Here is a 20113-nt window from a genome sequence, read left to right on the forward strand (position 1 = left end):
CAGCCAACCACCAACCCCCGGCCCAGCTAACCAATCACAGCACACGCTGGCCCAGCTAACCAATCACAGCACACGCTGACCCAGCTAACCAATCACAACACACACCGGCCCAGCTAACCAACAAACACCGGCCCAGCTAACCAATAGTTCTAGTACACCCCCAAAACAAAATCAAGACTTTGTAAAAGAGCTCACATCTCATTGGAGAAGGTGGTGGGCTCACCCTGACCATACTGATTATAGCCTCCGCCTTCATATCCAACGCCCTGCTGGCCGTATTCGGGCTGTTACCCGCCCTGAGAGCTGGCGTAAGGGTCCTGGCCATAACCTTCTTGCCCATAGCCTAATACATTTAAAGGAGAATATAGTGTTAAGTTGTGACTATCATAAATTATAACACCACAGAAATATCTTAATGGCCCTGTATTTAAGCTTAAAGTGTTAGTTCACTCAAAAATGACAATTCTGTCATTAATTACTCACCCTCATGTCGTTCCAAACCCGTAAGACCTTCGTTCATCTTCGGAACACAAATTAAGATATTTTTGATTAAATCTGAAAGCTCTCTGACCCTCCCATAGACAGCAAGGTAACTACCACGTTCAAGGTCCAGAAAAGTACCAGGATAATCGACAAAGTAGTCCAGTGTTGGCCCAGCCCAGATCAGTGGTTCAACTGTAATTTTACGAAGCTACGAGAATACTTTTTTGTGCAAAGAAAACAAAAATAATTACTTTATTTGTTGAAAACAAAAATAACGACTCTATACAGTGCTATGTAAAGTAAGGAAAGTAACAAAAGTAATATATGGAAATTAAAGTAATAAAAGTAACAAGTGACGCAAACAAGTAAAGAAAGGAAAGTAATGCAAATAATAAAAGTGCTGAAAGAAATGCAAGTATGTAAAGTAAGAAAAGATACAAAAGGTGCAGAATGTAATGTAAATAAAAATGCAAGTAAAGGAAGTACAGAATGTAAAAAATGTAAAGAGTAAAGCAAGTAAGGAAGGCAACAAAAAGTACAAAAACTACTTTCATTTTACTTGATAAGCAGTGGTCATATTAGCAGAGTTATCTCTCATCGGTTATTGAGCAGATTAATGACGGCTGAAGACAGGCTTTGGTGTCTGCGGCAGGGTGGTCGGGAATTGGAGAGGTATGTGGAGGAGGTCCTAGAGCTCTCTAACCAGGTGAGCTGGTTCAATTCTGCTCTCGGGGTCTGTTTTCGGCTGGGGCTGGGCTTCCCACATATAGCTTTCCCCTGATCGAGCTGGTTAATCAGGTCCTGTATCTGAATGGCGTTAATCTGGAGGTAGAAGAAGTTGGTCTTCCTGGGTCGAGTCTAGTCACAGCTGATAGTCATGAGTCCAGTCAAGTCACAGTTCATTATTATGAGTCTAGTCAAGTCCCCACAGATATTCATGAGACCAGGCAAATTACAGCTGTTCTTCCGTATCCCAGACTGGCTTCCTGCGTGGAGGCCCCACCGCTGGTGTCGGCACGGGCAGCTGGCATCCCGAAACCAGCGCTCTCAAGCCCGCCAGCCTCTGTCACGAATCCAGTCCCTCCCGAAAACCACCCCACTGCACCAGCTCACCCCTCGCCCGGACCCTCCACATACCCATCCAAAGGTTCCGGTTACCCATCTCATCCCAGCACCGTCTCTGTCCTCAGCCCAGAAGTGCGGGCTGTTCCCGAGTTAATCCCATGGAGGGCCCCTGTTCCCGAGTTAAGCCCACGGAGGGCCCCGGATCCCCAGTCAAGCCCGGGAAGGGCCCCGGATCCCCAGTCAAGCCCGGGAAGGGCCCCGGATCCCCAGCTAAGCCCAGGAAGAGCTCCAGCCCCAGAGCTCGCTCCCGTGACGGCTCCAGCCCCAGCGCTCCCCCCCCTGACGGCTCCAGCCCCAGAGCTCGCTCCCGTGACGGCTCCAGCCCCAGAGCTCGCTCCCGTGACGGCTCCAGCCCCAGAGCTCGCTCCCGTGACGGCTCCAGCCCCAGAGCTCGCTCCCGTGACGGCTCCAGCCCCAGAGCTCGCTCCCGTGACGGCTCCATTCCGGAATTTCCCCAGGAAGATTTGGGGGGGGCCATACCCCCGTGGCCAAGCCAGCCAAGGCCACGGAGGATCTACCACAGCCTCCCGAGGTCCCCTGCTCCGCCGTGGCCTCCCGAGGCCCCCGATCCACCGTGGGCCCCCGAGGTCCCCGATCCACCGTGGCCCCTCGAGTATCCTGCTCCGCCACGGCCTCACATGTCCTCGGCTCCGCCAGGGCGCCCAACCGATCTGTCACACCCCTGTGGACTGTCTTGTATGGTTTCTCCCTCTGTGTCCTTATTTGGTTGTTCCTGTTCTCATTATTAGTTAATCACCTCATTGTGCTCACCTGTCTGCCCCTCGTTATCCACCTTATATCAGTTCCTGTCCATTGTGTTCGAGTTTGTCAGTTATTGTGAATGTTACCCTGTGCGTGTGCTCTTACCCTCTCATGTATTCATTAAAGTGTTCTTGTGTCCTTCATCCTCGTCATCCTGCCTGTTCCCTGGCACACCTCAACGTGACAGTGAATATAACCATGTCCTGGTGTTTAAGTTGTGTTTACTTGTCCACTTGCATCCCTGGCTTCCCTTTCCAGATATTTGAGGAACATTTTCCTCAATAGAAAGTGCTTCCTTCAGGACAAAGTATAAAGGAAAACTTTTTAAAATATTCTTAAAACTGTAGAATGTGACAGTTGAGGAAAAAAAAGCAATTTGGCCTCCCGAGGTCCCCTGCTCCGCCGTGGCCTCCCGAGGTCCCCTGCTCCGCCGTGGCCTCCCGAGGCCCCCGATCCACCGTGGGCCCCCGAGGTCCCCGATCCACCGTGGCCCCTCGAGTATCCTGCTCCGCCACGGCCTCACATGTCCTCGGCTCCGCCAGGGCGCCCAACCGATCTGTCACACCCCTGTGGACTGTCTTGTATGGTTTCTCCCTCTGTGTCCTTATTTGGTTGTTCCTGTTCTCATTATTAGTTAATCACCTCATTGTGCTCTCCTGTCTGCCCCTCGTTATCCACCTTATATCAGTTCCTGTCCATTGTGTTCGAGTTTGTCAGTTATTGTGAATGTTACCCTGTGCGTGTGCTCTTACCCTCTCATGTATTCATTAAAGTGTTCTTGTGTCCTTCATCCTCGTCATCCTGCCTGTTCCCTGGCACACCTCAACGTGACAGTGAATATAACCATGTCCTGGTGTTTAAGTTGTGTTTACTTGTCCACTTGCATCCCTGGCTTCCCTTTCCAGATATTTGAGGAACATTTTCCTCAATAGAAAGTGCTTCCTTCAGGAAGGAAAATACATACAAGGCGAAACATAATATGAAGCATGCAGATGTACTGTGCATTTCAGGACAAAGTATAAAGGAAAACTTTTTTAAATATTCTTAAAACTGTAGAATGTGACAGTTGAGGAAAAAAAAGCAATTTATGTTGATATTTTTTTTGGTTTGTACTTTAACCAAAAGTAATTATTTTGTATTAAACCTTATTTTTTATTTTAGATATAAACTATGCATATAATTTCTTTTGTTTTGTAAAATGAATTCAGTGTAACAAATCGACATTATAATTATCTATCTCTAAGACATTTAGTTGTTTTAAATTGCTGCTTCACAATTAAATGTAGCATGCAATTTATTTTAAAAGAAAAAGTTAAAATCGTGTACATTTTCATTGTTTTACATTTTAATTATTTCTATTTTATGTTTAAAAATTTGTTAGCTGTACCTGCAATGTCAAAGCCAAGTATCCACTACTTTAAAAATTCATTTAAAAACCAATGTCTTGACCAAAAAATTAATTAATTTAATTTCCGAACGGTAGTGTAGCGTATATTTTTAAGAAACATATTTAAGGTAACTTTGCCTATTTATTTACTTTCATTAATTCATTCCATTTCATTCCAAAACTGCTAATCCATAAATGCATTTTCATAAAAGCAAAGTCTTAACCTGTTGAAAAATGCAAAAGGTTTCATTGTCACTCTGAATGAATGTAGATGCTGCCATAGTGACAAATATTCATGTCCTGGTAATGCAAGAAATGTTGTGAATGGTTGGCAAGGCAGCCGATCAGAATTTAGCAGCCTCGTCTCTGATTGACTGGAATTATGGCATATTGTAACGCTGGGTTGTGTTGAGCAAGCAAGCTGTTGGCACTTAGAGAGCACTGAGGGCGGGCATCAGGTGAGCAAGCTAGTGAAACGTTGCATGCGCAAAAGAGAAGGTCTGCACAAAATTAAAAAACATATTTTAAATGCAAAATTTATTTTCGTGTGCTCAAAATACTTTCTTCTTTGCGAGACAAACATTTTCTCTACAAAACTCAGTTTGCGCGCTCAAAATATGATCTTTCGCTTGCAGAATTGTGGCAGAGATGTAATCCCATAACCAAGATGCCGGAATGAATCTTTGAATGCCGACAGCTTTCTGTTCCTTCATTTTACATCCCTTTTGTACATAAACCTCTTTTGTTGTGTAATGTTTCGTCCCTTTTGCATTCCTCTGGTCTGCATCTCTCACCGTAACTCTCAGGAATTCACTCCTTTTGCCATTTTTAGACTTGTTCTCCATGTTTTGGTTGCTGTTAATGTTGTAGTGAGGAAAGTAGTTCAAACTGTGTCATCTGTTAAAAAACAAAGAGAGAAAACAAAAAAGGGAGATGCAAAATGAATAACCGGGGAACAGTTAGTCAGGTTAAGTTGTTTTAGTTACACAGCATTAAGAGCAGACACGTGAAGCGGCATAGCTTTCGCTGAGATACCAGTGTTGCCACAGAATAACTGTTTGGCTCAAATGCCAAATGTCAGTCGTAAACATCCGGCAGACGGCCTTCAGCGACCTGTTCAAAGAGAGTTACAACACGTGTCACCTCCAGTTCAAATCAAACCCCTGTCTCTGCCATCAAACAACTGTCATACATGTTGCAGGATATTAGTACAATATCCTGTATTTATTCATATTATTATTCCTAATACTGTATATACAATCCTTGAATATTTTCAGACTTAACCTAACTATCTTCATACTTTCGTTTTTATTCTATAATATGTGTCTGATTGTTGTATTTATATGTGTGTGTGTATAATATATGTATGTATGTGTGTGTATATATATACAGTGGGTACGGAAAGTATTCAGACCCCCTTACTGGAAGCTCCATAGCCACGGAAAATGGCTCATGTGTGCACGCACACTTGGCAAAAAAAGCTCAAAGGGATAGTTTAACCCAACAAATGAAAATGTAGTCTTGTTTTACTCATAATCATATGGTTCCAAACCCATAAGACTGTTGTTCATCTTTGAAACAAAGATCATAATTTCTGTAACAAAACCTGAGAGATTTCAAGCAAGAGATTTGAAATGCATAAGCATTTGTCGATCTTCTTTTGTGAGTAAAAGCCTAAATTAAATCTGTTCGTTAGTTAAAGTGATCATGTCTCAGGGTTTTGGTGTAATGGACTTTCAGTGGAGGGATAGAAATCTATCAGGTTTAACCCTCTGGGCCTCTTTGTTCATTTTTGATGAATGGGAAATACGAAAAAAATACACGAACCGCCTTGAGCTTTTGGATTGCCGTTATAAGACCTTGACAGAGCGTTTGAGACGACATTGGCTGCTATATTTTTAGCGGCTGATTTTAGGTGCGGTTTAGTGATGCTGAACCCCCTTTTTAACAACAGTACGACCTCTGAAAAGTCCTCCTAGGCCATCCCAGTACATAACGGCTCCTCCAGCATATCCGGGTAGACCACCCCCCGCCTGATTTCGATAATAGTCTACATAGTCAGCGGTGTTCATCCCGCGTGGGTTGTAATAAGCCATTTTTAAAGCTTTTTGTTTCACAGGCCTAAAGTGGAGTTTTACCATGACTTTCTCGTAAGAAAATGGTATTTTGCGGTTTTGGTCATCCTTTAATTCTACGGCGATGTCCGTGATGAGCGACTTGTTGACCGATGCGTAATGGGGTGTGTCGTATCTAACACTGACGGTATCACTGTCTCCACTCGTTATATGTACGCATCTTAAAAGGGGGATGTACGAATCACCCACTGATTGGTATTCGATAATGTCGGTATAAACATACCTCGTATAGAAACACGTTGATATCAGCTTGATGAGGAGCGTCCGTGATAACGCTCATTGTAAAATTGGCTTTTTCATGGCATGCATCACGTCCTAAAGCCACGCCAGGTTTCGTTCCTAAAATAGCGGTGAGTTTCCCGTAGAAGCTTACCAAAATGTTGGGCTTAGCGATCAGTTGGGCTTTGTTTTTTAATGATGTAAATAAGTGCATTTATCGCAGTGATCACGGCTCGAACGTTCTCGTAGTACCCACCGCTTATTTGGAGTTTCCTTGATACAGAAAACCCTGATAACTTTTTAAACACGGTTTTGCCTGGTTTATTCGCATTTTTCTGGGATGGTACTGGGAAGACATGCAGGCTGAAAACCCCGTCGTCGTCTTTAAGGGTGTACCAGCTTCTAGGATATTCAATCTCAGCAAGGCCTACTTGCTATTCTCCTTTCAGGTTTATAGTTTTTGCTAACCTGGTCGTATAACTAGATATGCGATTTTCAGGATAAACTGACAAAGAAGAGTTGCACGGAAACGTGATGTAGAAACCGCGGTAATACATAGTAAACCTTTACTCAAATGATCTCTTTCGGTAAAGACATGCACGTTTTAAGGTTTTTGCAAATCCAACAAAGCTTTTCTGTTTGTACTTTATTAAACAATGTTTGGAAATTACTTTCCCATATTTCTCCATTTTGGATTGCCAATTCTTCATAATCAGTCTTTTTCAGATAGTTCCAATTATCCCAAAATTGGTTTGTGTTCACTGACTTCTCGATTATTGTCAGATGTTTTTGGATGAATTGTGCTTTTTTTGGTTTTGAGTGTATGTTTGTATTGTTTTAGTGTTTCATAGTAAAAAAGGCGGATCTCTGCATTATTTGGATCTGTTTCTGATTTGACAATGTTCTCAGTTTTTCGAGAATAGTTTAGCAGTCCTGATCAAACCAATTTTTGTGTATTTGATTTTTTCCATTTTTTGTTTTCAATTTGGATTGTTTTGCTGATTTTTCAAATATGTTATTTATGTCTTTGACAGCAAGATTGACACCTTTATTAATGTGAGCATAGGTGTTATTTAGAAAGTTATATGTCAGCGCTTGTATTTTTTGGCTGCTAAGTGCTTTGTGATATTCTTCAGTGCTGTTTTCAGCCCATCTGTATGGTTACTCTTCAGGAACTCGAGCTGCGTCGGAAAACGCTAGGGGAACGCCTTCTGTGACCAAGCTCTGAATCACATGTGAAATCAGTCCAATAGCTGAGTGGGACGTCACGGGCGGGTGACGTCATGACCAGGAAGCTATAAAAGCACATGTGGCGGAGCCAGTGTCAGCTTTCTGTCATTCAGCGAAGCGCTCTGTGTGTGTCAGTCATATTTATTGTTGTCTGTCAATTGTGAAAAGTCTATAAGCTCCAGCTATGTCTAAGCTCATGCAAAGACAGAGCATTTCAAGGGCGAGAGCAAGCCACGTTATAGGTTGTGTGCTCCTCCCTGCCCACGTTATATCACGAGTGGGGATACACACAGCCTGTGCGTGGTTTGCTTGGGAGCGAAGCACAGTTGTTACTGCCTTGCTTCGCTCTCAGAGGGCTCTCTTTGAGGAGAGAGCCTTCACTAGCGTTCCTCGCGGTGCTGGCCCCGCTTTCGCCGAGGCGGAGTGGCGGCTGTGCTCATGGGTTTCGCGTATGGATCTGTTTCCTAATCACCAGATCCGGCGCCCGCTCTCGGGGTTTCGGATGCCCACGCTGCGGTCCTTCCCACCAGGGAGAGGGCGCGACGCTCTGCCTGTCTTTCTCCGAGGAGATAGATAAGTAGGGCATCAAAGAGATCGCCAGTTACAAAAGCATCAGTTACACAAGCATATTATGCCTGATATTATAATGAGCAGCATTATTAGGGAGCAGAGCTCGCGCAATCGGCTCTCGGGGGGCGGATTGTGCTTTTTCCACTGTTAAGTGCTCCGCTCTCGCCGGGCACGCTCCAAGGAGTGTGTCCGTGCCTGTGATCTTGCGATTGTGGTCCCACTGCTGCTGAGGCACGGCGGTGACTGGGATCGCTCATGATCTAGCAAATGGGTTGGAGACGGCTCTTCCTATCTCCACCCGTGCTCCCTAGATCTAGAGCTCGTTTTCGAGGCTTGGAAGCCCGCGCTGCGGTACTTCCCCCTCTGAGTGAGTGCTGCGGCCCTCTTTCTATGAGGAGATTGATGTTGTTTGTGTGACTGAGCGACTCACGCCACCAAGGCAACGCATATATAAAATTATATATTACAAAATTTCGTTTTTTGCTGTGAATCTTACTACACCAGACCGTATTTACTCGTCTGATTGTTTGATTGCATTTAATTCTGAGAAATAAAATGAAGTATTTGTTTGACTATGAGAAGTTAGATATACAGGGGCTCTTGGGATATACATTTCTTGAGTGAGAGCACGCGTTAACCTCTCTTTCTCTGAGGAGGTTGAGGCGGTCAGCAGGGGCTGCTGGGCGGAGCAGTCCCAACCTACCGTGTTCCAGCCTCTAATTCTGGGGGCCTCACTTCTAGAGTCTAGAGTCAGAGTGGCGCTCCCAGGCTGAAGGCTTCTAGCAGAAGGCGGGTCTGCGGACCGTCATTCTTGCTGGATAGTCTTCGTCGTAAATGTCCTGACGCCTAAGGTCTAGGACTTTTTGAGGGCCAGCTCCCTCTGGAGAAGAGCGGTGTACACCACATTACACGGTGCCCGTCTCTCCTCAGTGCCCTCAGGAGGTCGGTCTGCCAACTCTGCTGTGTTCCAGGGCGCAGTGGTCTCCGGCAAGCGCTTCTCTCAGTTACCGCCCGGAAACGTAGCAGTACTAAGAGGCTCGCTTCCTCTATGGAGGTATCTAGAGCAGCTAGTACGGCCGTCCCCTGCCGGTCCGCACCTTCAGGGCACTGAGCTAGCTGCTCTAGGCGCACCACACCGCCCGGAAACGTAGTGGTACTAAGAGGCTCGCTACCTCTACGTAGGTATCTAGAGCAGCTAGTTCGGCGTCCCCTGCCGGTGTGCCGCTTCAAGGCACCAAACTAGCCGTTCTGGGCACACCAGAGATCAGTCTCGAGAGACTGATTCCCGTAGTAGATTATTTAGCAGCATGGAAGCTACTGCCAAATGTGTCTCAATGGGTCCTGCGTACTGTAGAAAGAGGCTACAGAATCCAGTTCGGTTCTCGTCCGCCTCGATTCAACAGGGCCCCCCACTCTAGTGGGTCCCGAGCAGGCCCTGGTATTAGAACAAGAAGTAGTTACTCTACTTTAAGTAGTTACTTAAAGAAGGAGGCCATCAAGGTGGTCCCTCCGCACGAGGCAGACTCCGGGTTCTCCAGCCGGTACTTCATTGTTCCGAAGAAGGATGGGGGGTTGCGTCCTATTTTAGATCTGCGCCTATTGAACCGCTCAGTCATGTGACTGAAGTTCAGCACACTCGCACTCAAACAGGGCGTGTCTTAGACCAAGTCCGAGGACTGATGTGTCATGAGCAATCTAAAAGATGCACATATCTCCATCCTTCCTCATCATAGGAAGTTCTTGAGGTTTGCTTTTGGGGCAAAAGCCTACCAATACTGGTTTCTTCCTTTGGCCTTGCACTTTCACCCCACACTTTTACGACTCAACGACATCGACGATTGGGTGACATTAGCTCAGTCAGAGTGGATGACGGTTCGACATCGAGATGTCGTTCTCGCTCACACGAACCCGACTCAACGACATCGACGATTGGGTGACATTAGCTCAGTCAGAGCGGATGACGGTTCGACATCGAGATGTCGTTCTCGCTCACACGAACCAGCTGGGGTTAAGACTTAACGCCAAGAAAAGTGTGCTTTCTCCAGTACAGAGAACCACTTATCTGGATGTGGTGTGGGATTCGACCACGATGCGAAGGATGGGGGGTTGCGTCCTATTTTAGATCTGCGCCTATTGAACCGCTCAGTCATGTGACTGAAGTTCAGCACACTCGCACTCAAACAGGGCGTGTCTTAGACCAAGTCCGAGGACTGATGTGTCATGAGCAATCTAAAAGATGCACATATCTCCATCCTTCCTCATCATAGGAAGTTCTTGAGGTTTGCTTTTGGGGCAAAAGCCTACCAATACTGGTTTCTTCCTTTGGCCTTGCACTTTCACCCCACACTTTTACGACTCAACGACATCGACGATTGGGTGACATTAGCTCAGTCAGAGTGGATGACGGTTCGACATCGAGATGTCGTTCTCGCTCACACGAACCAGCTGGGGTTAAGACTTAACGCAAAGAAAAGTGTGCTTTCTCCAGTACAGAGAACCACTTATCTGGATGTGGTGTGGGATTCGACCACGATGCAGGCACGTATGTCTCCTGCTTGGATCGAGTCGATCCTCACCTCAGTCGTGAGAGTAAGAGAAGACTGCTTGGGCTGATGACAGCTGCGTCCAACATGATAACTCTTGGCCTGCTGTACATGAGAACCCTACATGGTGGCACAAGAACAAGGGGTTCTCCCCGAGGGGAAACTCACTCTGCATGCTCAAGGTCACGCGGAGGTGCCTACATGACTTAGACATGTGGAGGAAACCTTGGTTCTTGTCTCAGGGCCCGGTGCTGGGAGCTCCTTGTCGCCGCGTACGCTAGCGATGGATGCATCCCTCACCGGTTGGGGTGCAGTCATGAGTGGCCACCCTGCCCGTGGTCTGTGGAGTGGTCACCATCTAACGTGGCATATCAATTGTTTGGAGATACTGGCCATGTTTCGAGTTCTGAAACACTTTCTCCCAGACCTAAGAGGTCACCATATGTTGGTGCGCACTGACAACACAGCGGTGGTCTCTTACATCAACCATAAGGGAGTTCTGTGTTCGCGCCCTTTGTACAAGCTGGCGCACCAGATACTTGTGTGGTCCCAGGGCAAACTCCTCTCGCTGAGAGCAGTCCACATTCCTGGGCATCTCAATATGGGAGCAGACATCCTGTCGAGACAGGGGCCGAGGCCCGGGGAATGGATGCTTCACCCCGAGGTGGTGAAGCAGATATGGAGAGTGTTTGGCCAGGCTCAGGTGGACCTGATGTGACTCATATGATATCGCACTGTCCCCTCTGGTTCTCTCGGACTCATCCAGCTCCACTGGGGCTGGATGCCATGGTACAGACGTGGCCGAGGGTTCGTCTGTACGCCTTTCCTCAGATTTTTCTGTTCCCGGGAGTTCTAGTGACAGTGCGCCGGGACGGGGCCCATCTGTTGTTAGTATCCTTGTTCTGGCCGGGCCGAGTTGGGTCTCAGGCCTGATTTCTCTCCTCGACGGCGCTCTATGGGAGATTCCCGTCAGGAGAGATCTCCTCTTACAGGCGAAGGGCGCACCCCCGCCTGGAGCTGTGGAAGCTGTGGGTGTGGCCTCTGAGGAGGCACAACTCATAACTTCTGGTCTCTCAACCGAGGTTGTTGAGACTATCCTCCATCCAGAGCTCCCTCTATGAGGAAACTGTATTTCTGCGGAGACCACCAGCCCGACCCAACTAACTGCCCGATTGGTACAGTTCTGGAATTCCGGCAGGCCTGTTTATCCGCAGGGTTGACCCACTCCACCCTAGGGATCTTCGTGGCGGCCATTGTGGCCTACCACGCCTCTCTCGGTGGCCATTCAGTGGGAAGACACCCTCTTCTTATACGTTTCCTCTGCGGTGCGCTGAGGCCGAGGCCTCCGGCCAGAGAAGCTTATGCCAAGTGGTGGATCAGGATGCAATTCCATAGCCTCGAGTCCTCTGATCTCCCCTCTCCTTTGGGGGTCAAGACTCACTCCTCCAGAAGTTGGCCTTCGGGACGGCGGGCCCCACCTTATTTAGCCACTCCGGGCTCTTCTGTTCTCTCGCCTTAGCTGTGCAGTCTTCTATACTAGGTAGAGATTTGGAAGTCTGGCGGCGTGGGCATTCTCGTTCCCCTAGCGTTTTCCGACGCAGCTCGAGTTCCTGAAGAGGAAAGTTTCAGGTTATGTATGTAACCCTGGTTCCTCGAGGGAACGAGATGCTGCGTCTCGGTGCCATCCCTGCCAGCGCTTGCCTCATTCCTGAAGCTGACTCCGCCGCATGTGCTTTTATAGCTTCCTGGTCATGACGTCACCCGCCCGTGACGTCCCGCTCAGCTATTGGACTGATTTCACATGTGATTCAGAGCGTGGTCACAGAAGGCGTTCCCCTATCGTTTTCCGATGCAGCGTCTTGTTCCCTCGAGGAACCAGGGTTACATACGTAACCTGAGACGTTTTCTGATGTTGTACAGCTTACTGGGCTTTGTGTTAATGTTATTTTCTGTCTTTTTGAGATACACAGTGATTTGACTGTGATCAGACAGAGGAGTTAGTTCTGTAACAGTGAATGATCTGAGAGATGAAGGATCTATGTCTGTTATCATATAATCAACTGTGCTATTCCCCAGAGGTGAGCAAAATGTGAATCTCCCTAAAGTGTCTCCTCGTAACCTAACGTTGATGATTATTACGTCCCTAGGGTAAGACGCAATAAATGAATAAAAAGGAAAGGAACAAAAGGTTTCCAGCAAGCCGCCAGACCAAAAAAACACGAACCAAAGCAAACACAATAAAGTATAAAGGTAGCTTTATTGTACATGACCAAGGAAAATGCAGCCACCAACTGATAACATTCATTAAGGGACCGTGGTCCAAACAAGGAAATATCAAATAACGAAATATGAATAATAAAGCAGTACTTTTCGTCAGAGAGACCCAAGGCCCAAAACACCACATCAGAAAAGTTTTTACAGAATCCCCGATAATATCCTGCCATACCGAGAAAACGTCTCAGCTCTCGCTAAGTATTTGGGGCAGGGAACTGTACAATAGCCTGCACTTTAGCAGCAATAGGACGAACTTCACCCTGGCCGACCTGCTTGCCCAAATACGTTACTGTAGCCCTTCCAAACTCGCATTTCGCGAGATTTAGAGTCAAAGTAAAGGCTTGCAGACGGTCAAAAACCATCCGAAGGGTTTTTAGATGTTCACTCCAGAAGAGTACACCACAATGTCGTCTAAATATGCATCACAATTAGGGATGCCTGCCAACACCTTATTCATCAGACGCTGAAACATGGCCGGAGCGTTTCGCAATCCGAACGCCATAACGGTGTACTGTAACAGGTTAACAGGCGTAACAAAAGCTGAAACTTCGGCTGCGCGAGGAGTCAAGGGCACCTGCCAGTAGCCCTTGAGTAAATCCAGCTTCGAAACAAAGGTAGCTGACCCCACCCATTCTACACAATCCTCCATACGAGGTAAAGGAAAGGAATCCGGTTTCGTAGTCGCATTGACTTTTCTATAATCGGTGCAAAAACAGGCAGTGCCATCACTTTTCGGAATGATAAGACAGGGGGAACTCCAAGCGCTGGAGCTCGGAACAGCCAACCCATTTTCGAGCAGGTACTTCACCCCATCCTGCATAACCTGGCGCTTAGTCGGGTTCACCCTATAAGCATGCTGCTTAATTGGTGGATGGTCTCCCACATCAATGTCATGGTACACTGCAGTCGTCCTAGATGGTACATCGGAGAACAAAGTTAAATATGTCTGAATTAACTGACAAATATCTGCTCAGGGGACTTCAGACAGATATGACAAATGAGACTTCAAATCTTTAATAATCTCAGAGTTTTGCAGACGAGCACCAGTAACAGAAACACTTCGTATAGTCAACCCATCTGTATCAGGACAATCAGGAACAGGTACAGATATAACGGATACAGGTGCAACTGGGGCGACAGGACATTTCATTCCGTTGTCACGCGAAACATAAAACTTCAACATGTTTATCCTGGCAAACATCAGCACCGTCAGAGGAAGCCAGAAAACTGTCTGAAAGTTCAATCACGTCACTATATTTACGTGACTGCGCTCACGTAATCACGCATACAGGAAATATGGAACTTAGGTTCAAAGCCAGGTCTACAACATTTCGTGGTTCAGAAAGCGGATCCTCAACTACTTCAGGGAACGGCAATACCTTTCCACCGGCAAGGTCATTACCAAGAATCAAATCAACTCCTTTAATAGGCAGTTGTGAACGAACTGCGATCTTAACGAGACCGGAAACTAGGTCAGATTGAATGTTTACAAAATGTAAAGGCACTCTGACTATTCCTAATTCGATTCCTTGAACCAGCACATCGGAACCACAGTACGAATCCCTAGTAAACGGTAAAAATCATGGTTATTTCTGTGGATATGGGAGAATGTGTTATTAATAACAGTCAGTTTGTTGTTGATATATTTGCTCCTTTGTGTGTCGGTGAAGTCTGGCTGTAGTCCTGTTCTTGCGTTCAGGTCTCCACAGATGAGCACATTTCCCTGGGCCTGGAAGTGGCTTGTCTCTTCCTCTAATGTGGAGAACGTGTCTTCACTGTAGTAGGGGGACTCTGGTGGCTGGATGTATATGGCACACAGGAATATATCTTTTCTGGATGGGAACAGTTCCTTGTGGATTTTAAGCCAGGTATAGTATTTGCCTTGATTTACTGTGTTGATTTGGTTGTGGAATTTTGATTTGTACCAGATTATTTGTCCTCCTGAGTCTCTTCCCTGTTGGACTGTGTTGAGTTTTTGTGATGGTAGGATGATTTCTCTGTAGTTGGGTGGGCAGTGGGGGATTATGTATGCCCTAATATCCATCTCCTTGATGCGCTTCTGGAATTCTGTGTTTGAACTCTTTAGCCCAAAGGCTGTTGAATTCAATCCTTGAATATTCCACATTGATATTGACAGAGTCATTTTAAGAGTTCAAGGTATAGAGTTCTTGTTTTCAAAAATAGAGGTAATCCTTTTCTAATGTAATATGTTTTGAAATATATATATATATATGTTTTTTTTTCATTTTCATTGATAGGCAGGTGTTTGCATGCTGTGTGGACTCTCATACTGTCAGCTGGGCACTGATGTAGTTCAGCAGCTGTCTGATCTCACTCATCTCCAGTGTATTTGCTTGTCCTTTCAGTGCCTGAGCGTAGCTCCTGGAGTGTGGAAGTGGTGCTGGGTTCGGTATGTTATCAGCTGAGGGTGCATGAGCGGGTGGAAGGCTGGTTGCTGCTGCTGGTGATGGGCCCTTCCTAGTGTTGCTCCTCTGCCTGGAGTGATGTTTTTGTGGTCGGGGGTGTCTTGGATGGTGATCTGGTGCAAACTGGGGTTTCTGCTGATGAACTGGTGTAGGTCTGTGGTGGTGTACTGCTGGTGCATGGGGTGTTCTGATGTGGATTTTAGCATGGTGTGGGGGTCCCTGGTATTGTGCAGCCAGTGGTGGTCGTTCTCTGTGATGAGACTGTAGGTTTCTGCTGGGTGTCTGGATTTGTGTTCTGTAGGTTGGCAGCTGTGTTGTTTTCAGGGGTGTAGAGGTGGTCTGTCTGCCCCATGCTGTGTCTTTCAGTGTTTTTGCAAACATATTGACTTTGTCCTTCGTTATGTGTACATGGTCGTACAGGTCTCTGAGTGTGATGGAGGGGTGATGAGCCAGGTGCACATTGGGCAGGTGAGCACATCCTTTGGAGATGTCAGCGTTGACTCTCTGAATGGTGTCTGGGTGAATGTCTCTGCGGGGTAGGAGGGTAGAGATAGTGATATTTGTGTTGGGGTAGGTCTCTGTACCCTTCTCTGCTACTCTGCAGATCAACTGCCCAACTCTCTCCTGTTCCCTTCTCAGGTCGTTGGTGCCTGTGTGTATGATGATGTGTGAGGGTGTGCCAAACCTGGAGTCAGAAAGTATTCTGAGGGCATCACCTGTTTTTTGGGCACAAGTGTTTTGTTGTTTTACGGCCTGGAAACTGGTTTTCTCCTTGTAGGAACTTCCCATTGGAGTCAATGAGAATGGTAATGTCAGCCTCTGTTTTCAGTGGCTGTTTCTCAGCTGAGGTTGTAGCTGTAGTGTTTTTCTGAGGGGTCTCTGGGTTTCTGGGGGCTGCAGGCGTTTCTGCTTCCCTTTGGCTGTTTCTGGGCTGTGATGGTTTGGTGGATGCCGGAGATGTGCTGCTGGAGTTTGGATGTGTAGGTGTGGGGAGGGTGGGGGGACTTTTGGGGCATTTGCAGGGGTAGAGAGACACCTCATCTGTGTTGTTATGGTCTACATCTGTTTGTCCCTTTGTTGTAGCTCAACTTTGAAGCATGCGAGCTCCCTCCCCATGTAGTCTTTCATTTCTGAAAGTTCCTTCCCCATGATCTGTTGAAGTTCATTGAGGTCTTTTTTGAGTGTTTCCCTGTCCTGATACAGAGTGTCCAATTTCCTTTTAAGTTCTTGGATGGACATTTTCAGCTGGTTTCTTATCTGGTCCAGCTGTTCTCTGAGTTGTTCAGTGTCTTTAGTGGTCAGGGCGTGGACTTGCTCACTCAGTTCCACTATTTCCACTTCTAGCAGTGCTAAGCTGTGCTGTAGCTGAACAACTGTGTTGTGTAGTCCTGTGCTTGGGGGAAGGTTGATGTTCTCTGTGGTTTCTGGAGTGGTCCTGTTCTCTGTGTTGTTGTGGGTTGAGGACTCATTTTGATCAGTATCTTCTGGTGTGTGTATGGTTTTGCTTGCAGGGATTTGCTTCCTCTCTTTCCGCCATATCTTTTAAGCAGTGGAAGGTCTGCTCAAAGTTTGTGAGGGCAGCATTGTTTCCCTGTACCATTACCGTTCCATTTTGATAAAAGTTTATTGTCAGGTGTCTGTTCTCTGGGTCTTTTTCTGAGTCTTCATAAATACACAGTAGTCTGCAGGGTGCGAACTACGGGGGAGCTCGGCTCCCTTTAATAAGACATGGGCTCCCCTGAAAACGTGATTTGTGAAATTTTGGGGGGGTCTGAAAAAATATTGATAATGTGTTATTTTGACGCGCAATTTCAGTTTTGTGTAATGTGATCATTGTGAATTATTTTGTGCAAAATTGCTAAAATATCATTCATTCATGCATGACGGTGATTTAAACCTAATTCGTTTCAATAAATATAACTATACATGCTATTCTTGTCATGAGCATCAAGGTGTGGGGGCGCTGCGGTGCAAATTCCACTCATGTTTAGTACATGTTAACTCAAAGATTCATAGAAAAAAATGTAAACGTTGGACTCAGTGGTCGATTCTGTTTTAAGGCAAGGCATGTTATTTGCAATTATGTGTTATGGCTGGGGGGTTTTAGGGCTGCGATGTCTTTGGGGATCTGGTGCAGACTGGGGTTTCTGCTGATGGACTGGTGTAGGTCTGTGGTGGTGTGGCGCTGGTGCATGGGGTGTTCTGATGTGGATTTTAGCATGGTGTGGGGGTCCCTGGTATTGTGCAGCCAGTGGTGGTCGTTCTCTGTGATGAGACTGTAGGTTTCTGCTGGGTGTCTGGATTTGTGTTCTGTAGGTTGGCAGCTGTGTTGTTTTCAGGGGTGTAGAGGTGGTCTGTCTGCCCCATGCTGTGTCTTTCAGTGTTTTTGCAAACATATTGACTTTGTCCTTCGTTATGTGTACATGGTCGTACAGGTCTCTGAGTGTGATGGAGGGGTGATGAGCCAGGTGCACATTGGGCAGGTGAGCACATCCTTTGGAGATGTCAGCGTTGACTCTCTGAATGGTGTCTGGGTGAATGTCTCTGCGGGGTAGGAGGGTAGAGATAGTGATATTTGTGTTGGGGTAGGTCTCTGTACCCTTCTCTGCTACTCTGCAGATCAACTGCCCAACTCTCTCCTGTTCCCTTCTCAGGTCGTTGGTGCCTGTGTGTATGATGATGTGTGAGGGTGTGCCAAACCTGGAGTCAGAAAGTATTCTGAGGGCATCACCTGTTTTTTGGGCACAAGTGTTTTGTTGTTTTACGGCCTGGAAACTGGTTTTCTCCTTGTAGGAACTTCCCATTGGAGTCAATGAGAATGGTAATGTCAGCCTCTGTTTTCAGTGGCTGTTTCTCAGCTGAGGTTGTAGCTGTAGTGTTTTTCTGAGGGGTCTCTGGGTTTCTGGGGGCTGCAGGCGTTTCTGCTTCCCTTTGGCTGTTTCTGGGCTGTGATGGTTTGGTGGATGCCGGAGATGTGCTGCTGGAGTTTGGATGTGTAGGTGTGGGGAGGGTGGGGGGACTTTTGGGGCATTTGCAGGGGTAGGGAGACACCTCATCTGTGTTGTTAGGGTCTCTATCTGCCTGTCCCTTTGTTGTAGCTCAACTTTGAAGCATGTGAGCTCCCTCCCCGTGTAGTCTTTCATTTCTGAAAGTTCCTTCCCCATGATCTGTTGAAGTTCTTTGAAGTCTTTTTTGAGTGTTTCCCTGTCCTGATACAGAGTGTCCAATTTCGTTTTAAGTTCTTGGATGGACATTTTCAGCTGGTTTCTTATCTGGTCCAGCTGTTCTCTGAGTTGTTCAGTGTCTTTAGTGGTCAGGGCGTGGACTTGCTCACTCAGTTCCACTATTTCCACTTCTAGCAGTGCTAAGCTGTGCTGTAGCTGAACAACTGTGTTGTGTAGTCCTGTGCTTGGGGGAAGGTTGATGTTCTCTGTGGTTTCTGGAGTGGTCCTGTTCTCTGTGTTGTTGTGGGTTGAGGACTCATTTTGATCAGTATCTTCTGGTGTGTGTATGGTTTTGCTTGCAGGGATTTGCTTCCTCTCTTTCCGCCATATCTTTTAAGCAGTGGAAGGTCTGCTCAAAGTTTGTGAGGGCAGCATTGTTTCCCTGTACCATTACCGTTCCATTTTGATAAAAGTTTATTGTCAGTCTCTGGGTCTCTGGGTCTTTTTCTGAGTCTTCATAAATACACAGTAGTCTGCAGGGTGCGAACTACGGGGGAGCTAGGGGCTCCCTTTAAAGACATGGGCTCCCCTGAAAACGTGATTTGTGAAATTTTGGGGGGGTCTGAAAAAATATTGATAATGTGTTATTTTGACGCGCAATTTCAGTTTTGTGTAATGTGATCATCGTGGATTATTATGTGTAAAATTGCAAAAATATCATTCATTCATGCATGACGGCGATTTAAACATAATTCACTTCAATAAATATAACTATACATGCTATTCTTGTCATGAGCATCAAGGTGTGGGGGCGCTGCGGTGCAAATTCCACTCATGTTTAGTACATGTTAACTCAAAGATTCATAGAAAAAATGTAAACGTTGGACTCAGTGGTCGATTCTGTTTTAAGGTAAGGCATGTTATTTGCAATTATGTGTTATGGCTGGGTTGTTATAGGTCTGCGATGTCTTAGGCCTAATTGAACGGAGGAATTATGGTATTCTTCTGTAGCCTGACGACGAGTAACTTTAACAGTTGTTCATGTGAACTCAAAGACAGCCGGATGCTTTGTTTATAGACTATTTGTGGGTGGCTGTTTGTTGTTTCATCTATCAATTTGTGTCGATAAAGTATAATAGGGTAAATCCTGTATAGTGATTTATCCTATATAGTGCTTGCATAAAGCAAGTCGTGCATACATCTGTAGCTGTTATGTATCATTGTAAGTCATTGTAAGCCCCACTCGCAAGCAGTGCATACATTTGTAGCTATTATGTATCGTTGTAAGCAGTGGTGTGAAGTAACGAATTACAAATACTCACGTTACAGTAATTAAGTAGTTTTTATCAGTAATTGTACTTTTTTGAGTAGTTAAAAAATTGTGTACTTTTACTTTTACTTGAGTACATTTTAAGTGATGTATCAGTACTTTTACTCCGCTATTTTCCTCCGTTTGTGGTCGTTACATGCTTATTTTAATGTTATTTTTATCCATCAACTTGATTGGATAGAGAGTAATAGGTCTCGTGACTTTCGTCAAATCAAATTGTGCATAGAAAACTTTAACCGCCAACAGTTAATTAATATGTTAAGGTAAATTTCGGATTACTGCTTACTAAATGATTTGTATATATGCTTGCCTATCTACACGGCCTGAAATTTGGTGTGAGGTTGCGGGTATTGCATACAGTGTTAACTCACGCAAGTGCCACGTTCGGTATATTCCCACTCACTTATGTCTCATAATCTGCGCTGCCTCGTCTCTCTCTCGCGTGCGTTCTGCAGCAGTCACTTG

At 46.1% G+C, this 20113-nt stretch overlaps 1 protein-coding gene across 2 annotated transcripts in view; it reads right to left on the reverse strand.

The window, feature by feature from the left end:
* Positions 1 to 4425: 4425 nt before the first annotated feature.
* LOC107553144 (proteolipid protein 2-like) overlaps positions 4426 to 20113 on the reverse strand; it is a 55561-nt gene continuing 39873 nt past the window's right edge. Inside the window, exon 5 of one of the 2 annotated variants that reach the window (XM_016235266.1) lies at positions 4426 to 4654. In XM_016235266.1, the coding sequence (XP_016090752.1) occupies positions 4641 to 4654 (14 nt within the window). In that variant the 3' untranslated portion in view covers positions 4426 to 4640. Of the gene's footprint in view, positions 4871 to 20113 lie in introns of both variants that reach the window. The other variant, XM_016235267.1, reaches the window with a different exon arrangement.

Source organism: Sinocyclocheilus grahami, unplaced genomic scaffold (genome assembly GCF_001515645.1).
Source record: "Sinocyclocheilus grahami isolate Dianchi unplaced genomic scaffold, SAMN03320097.WGS_v1.1 scaffold465.1, whole genome shotgun sequence".
Taxonomy (NCBI): Eukaryota; Metazoa; Chordata; class Actinopteri; order Cypriniformes; family Cyprinidae; genus Sinocyclocheilus; species Sinocyclocheilus grahami.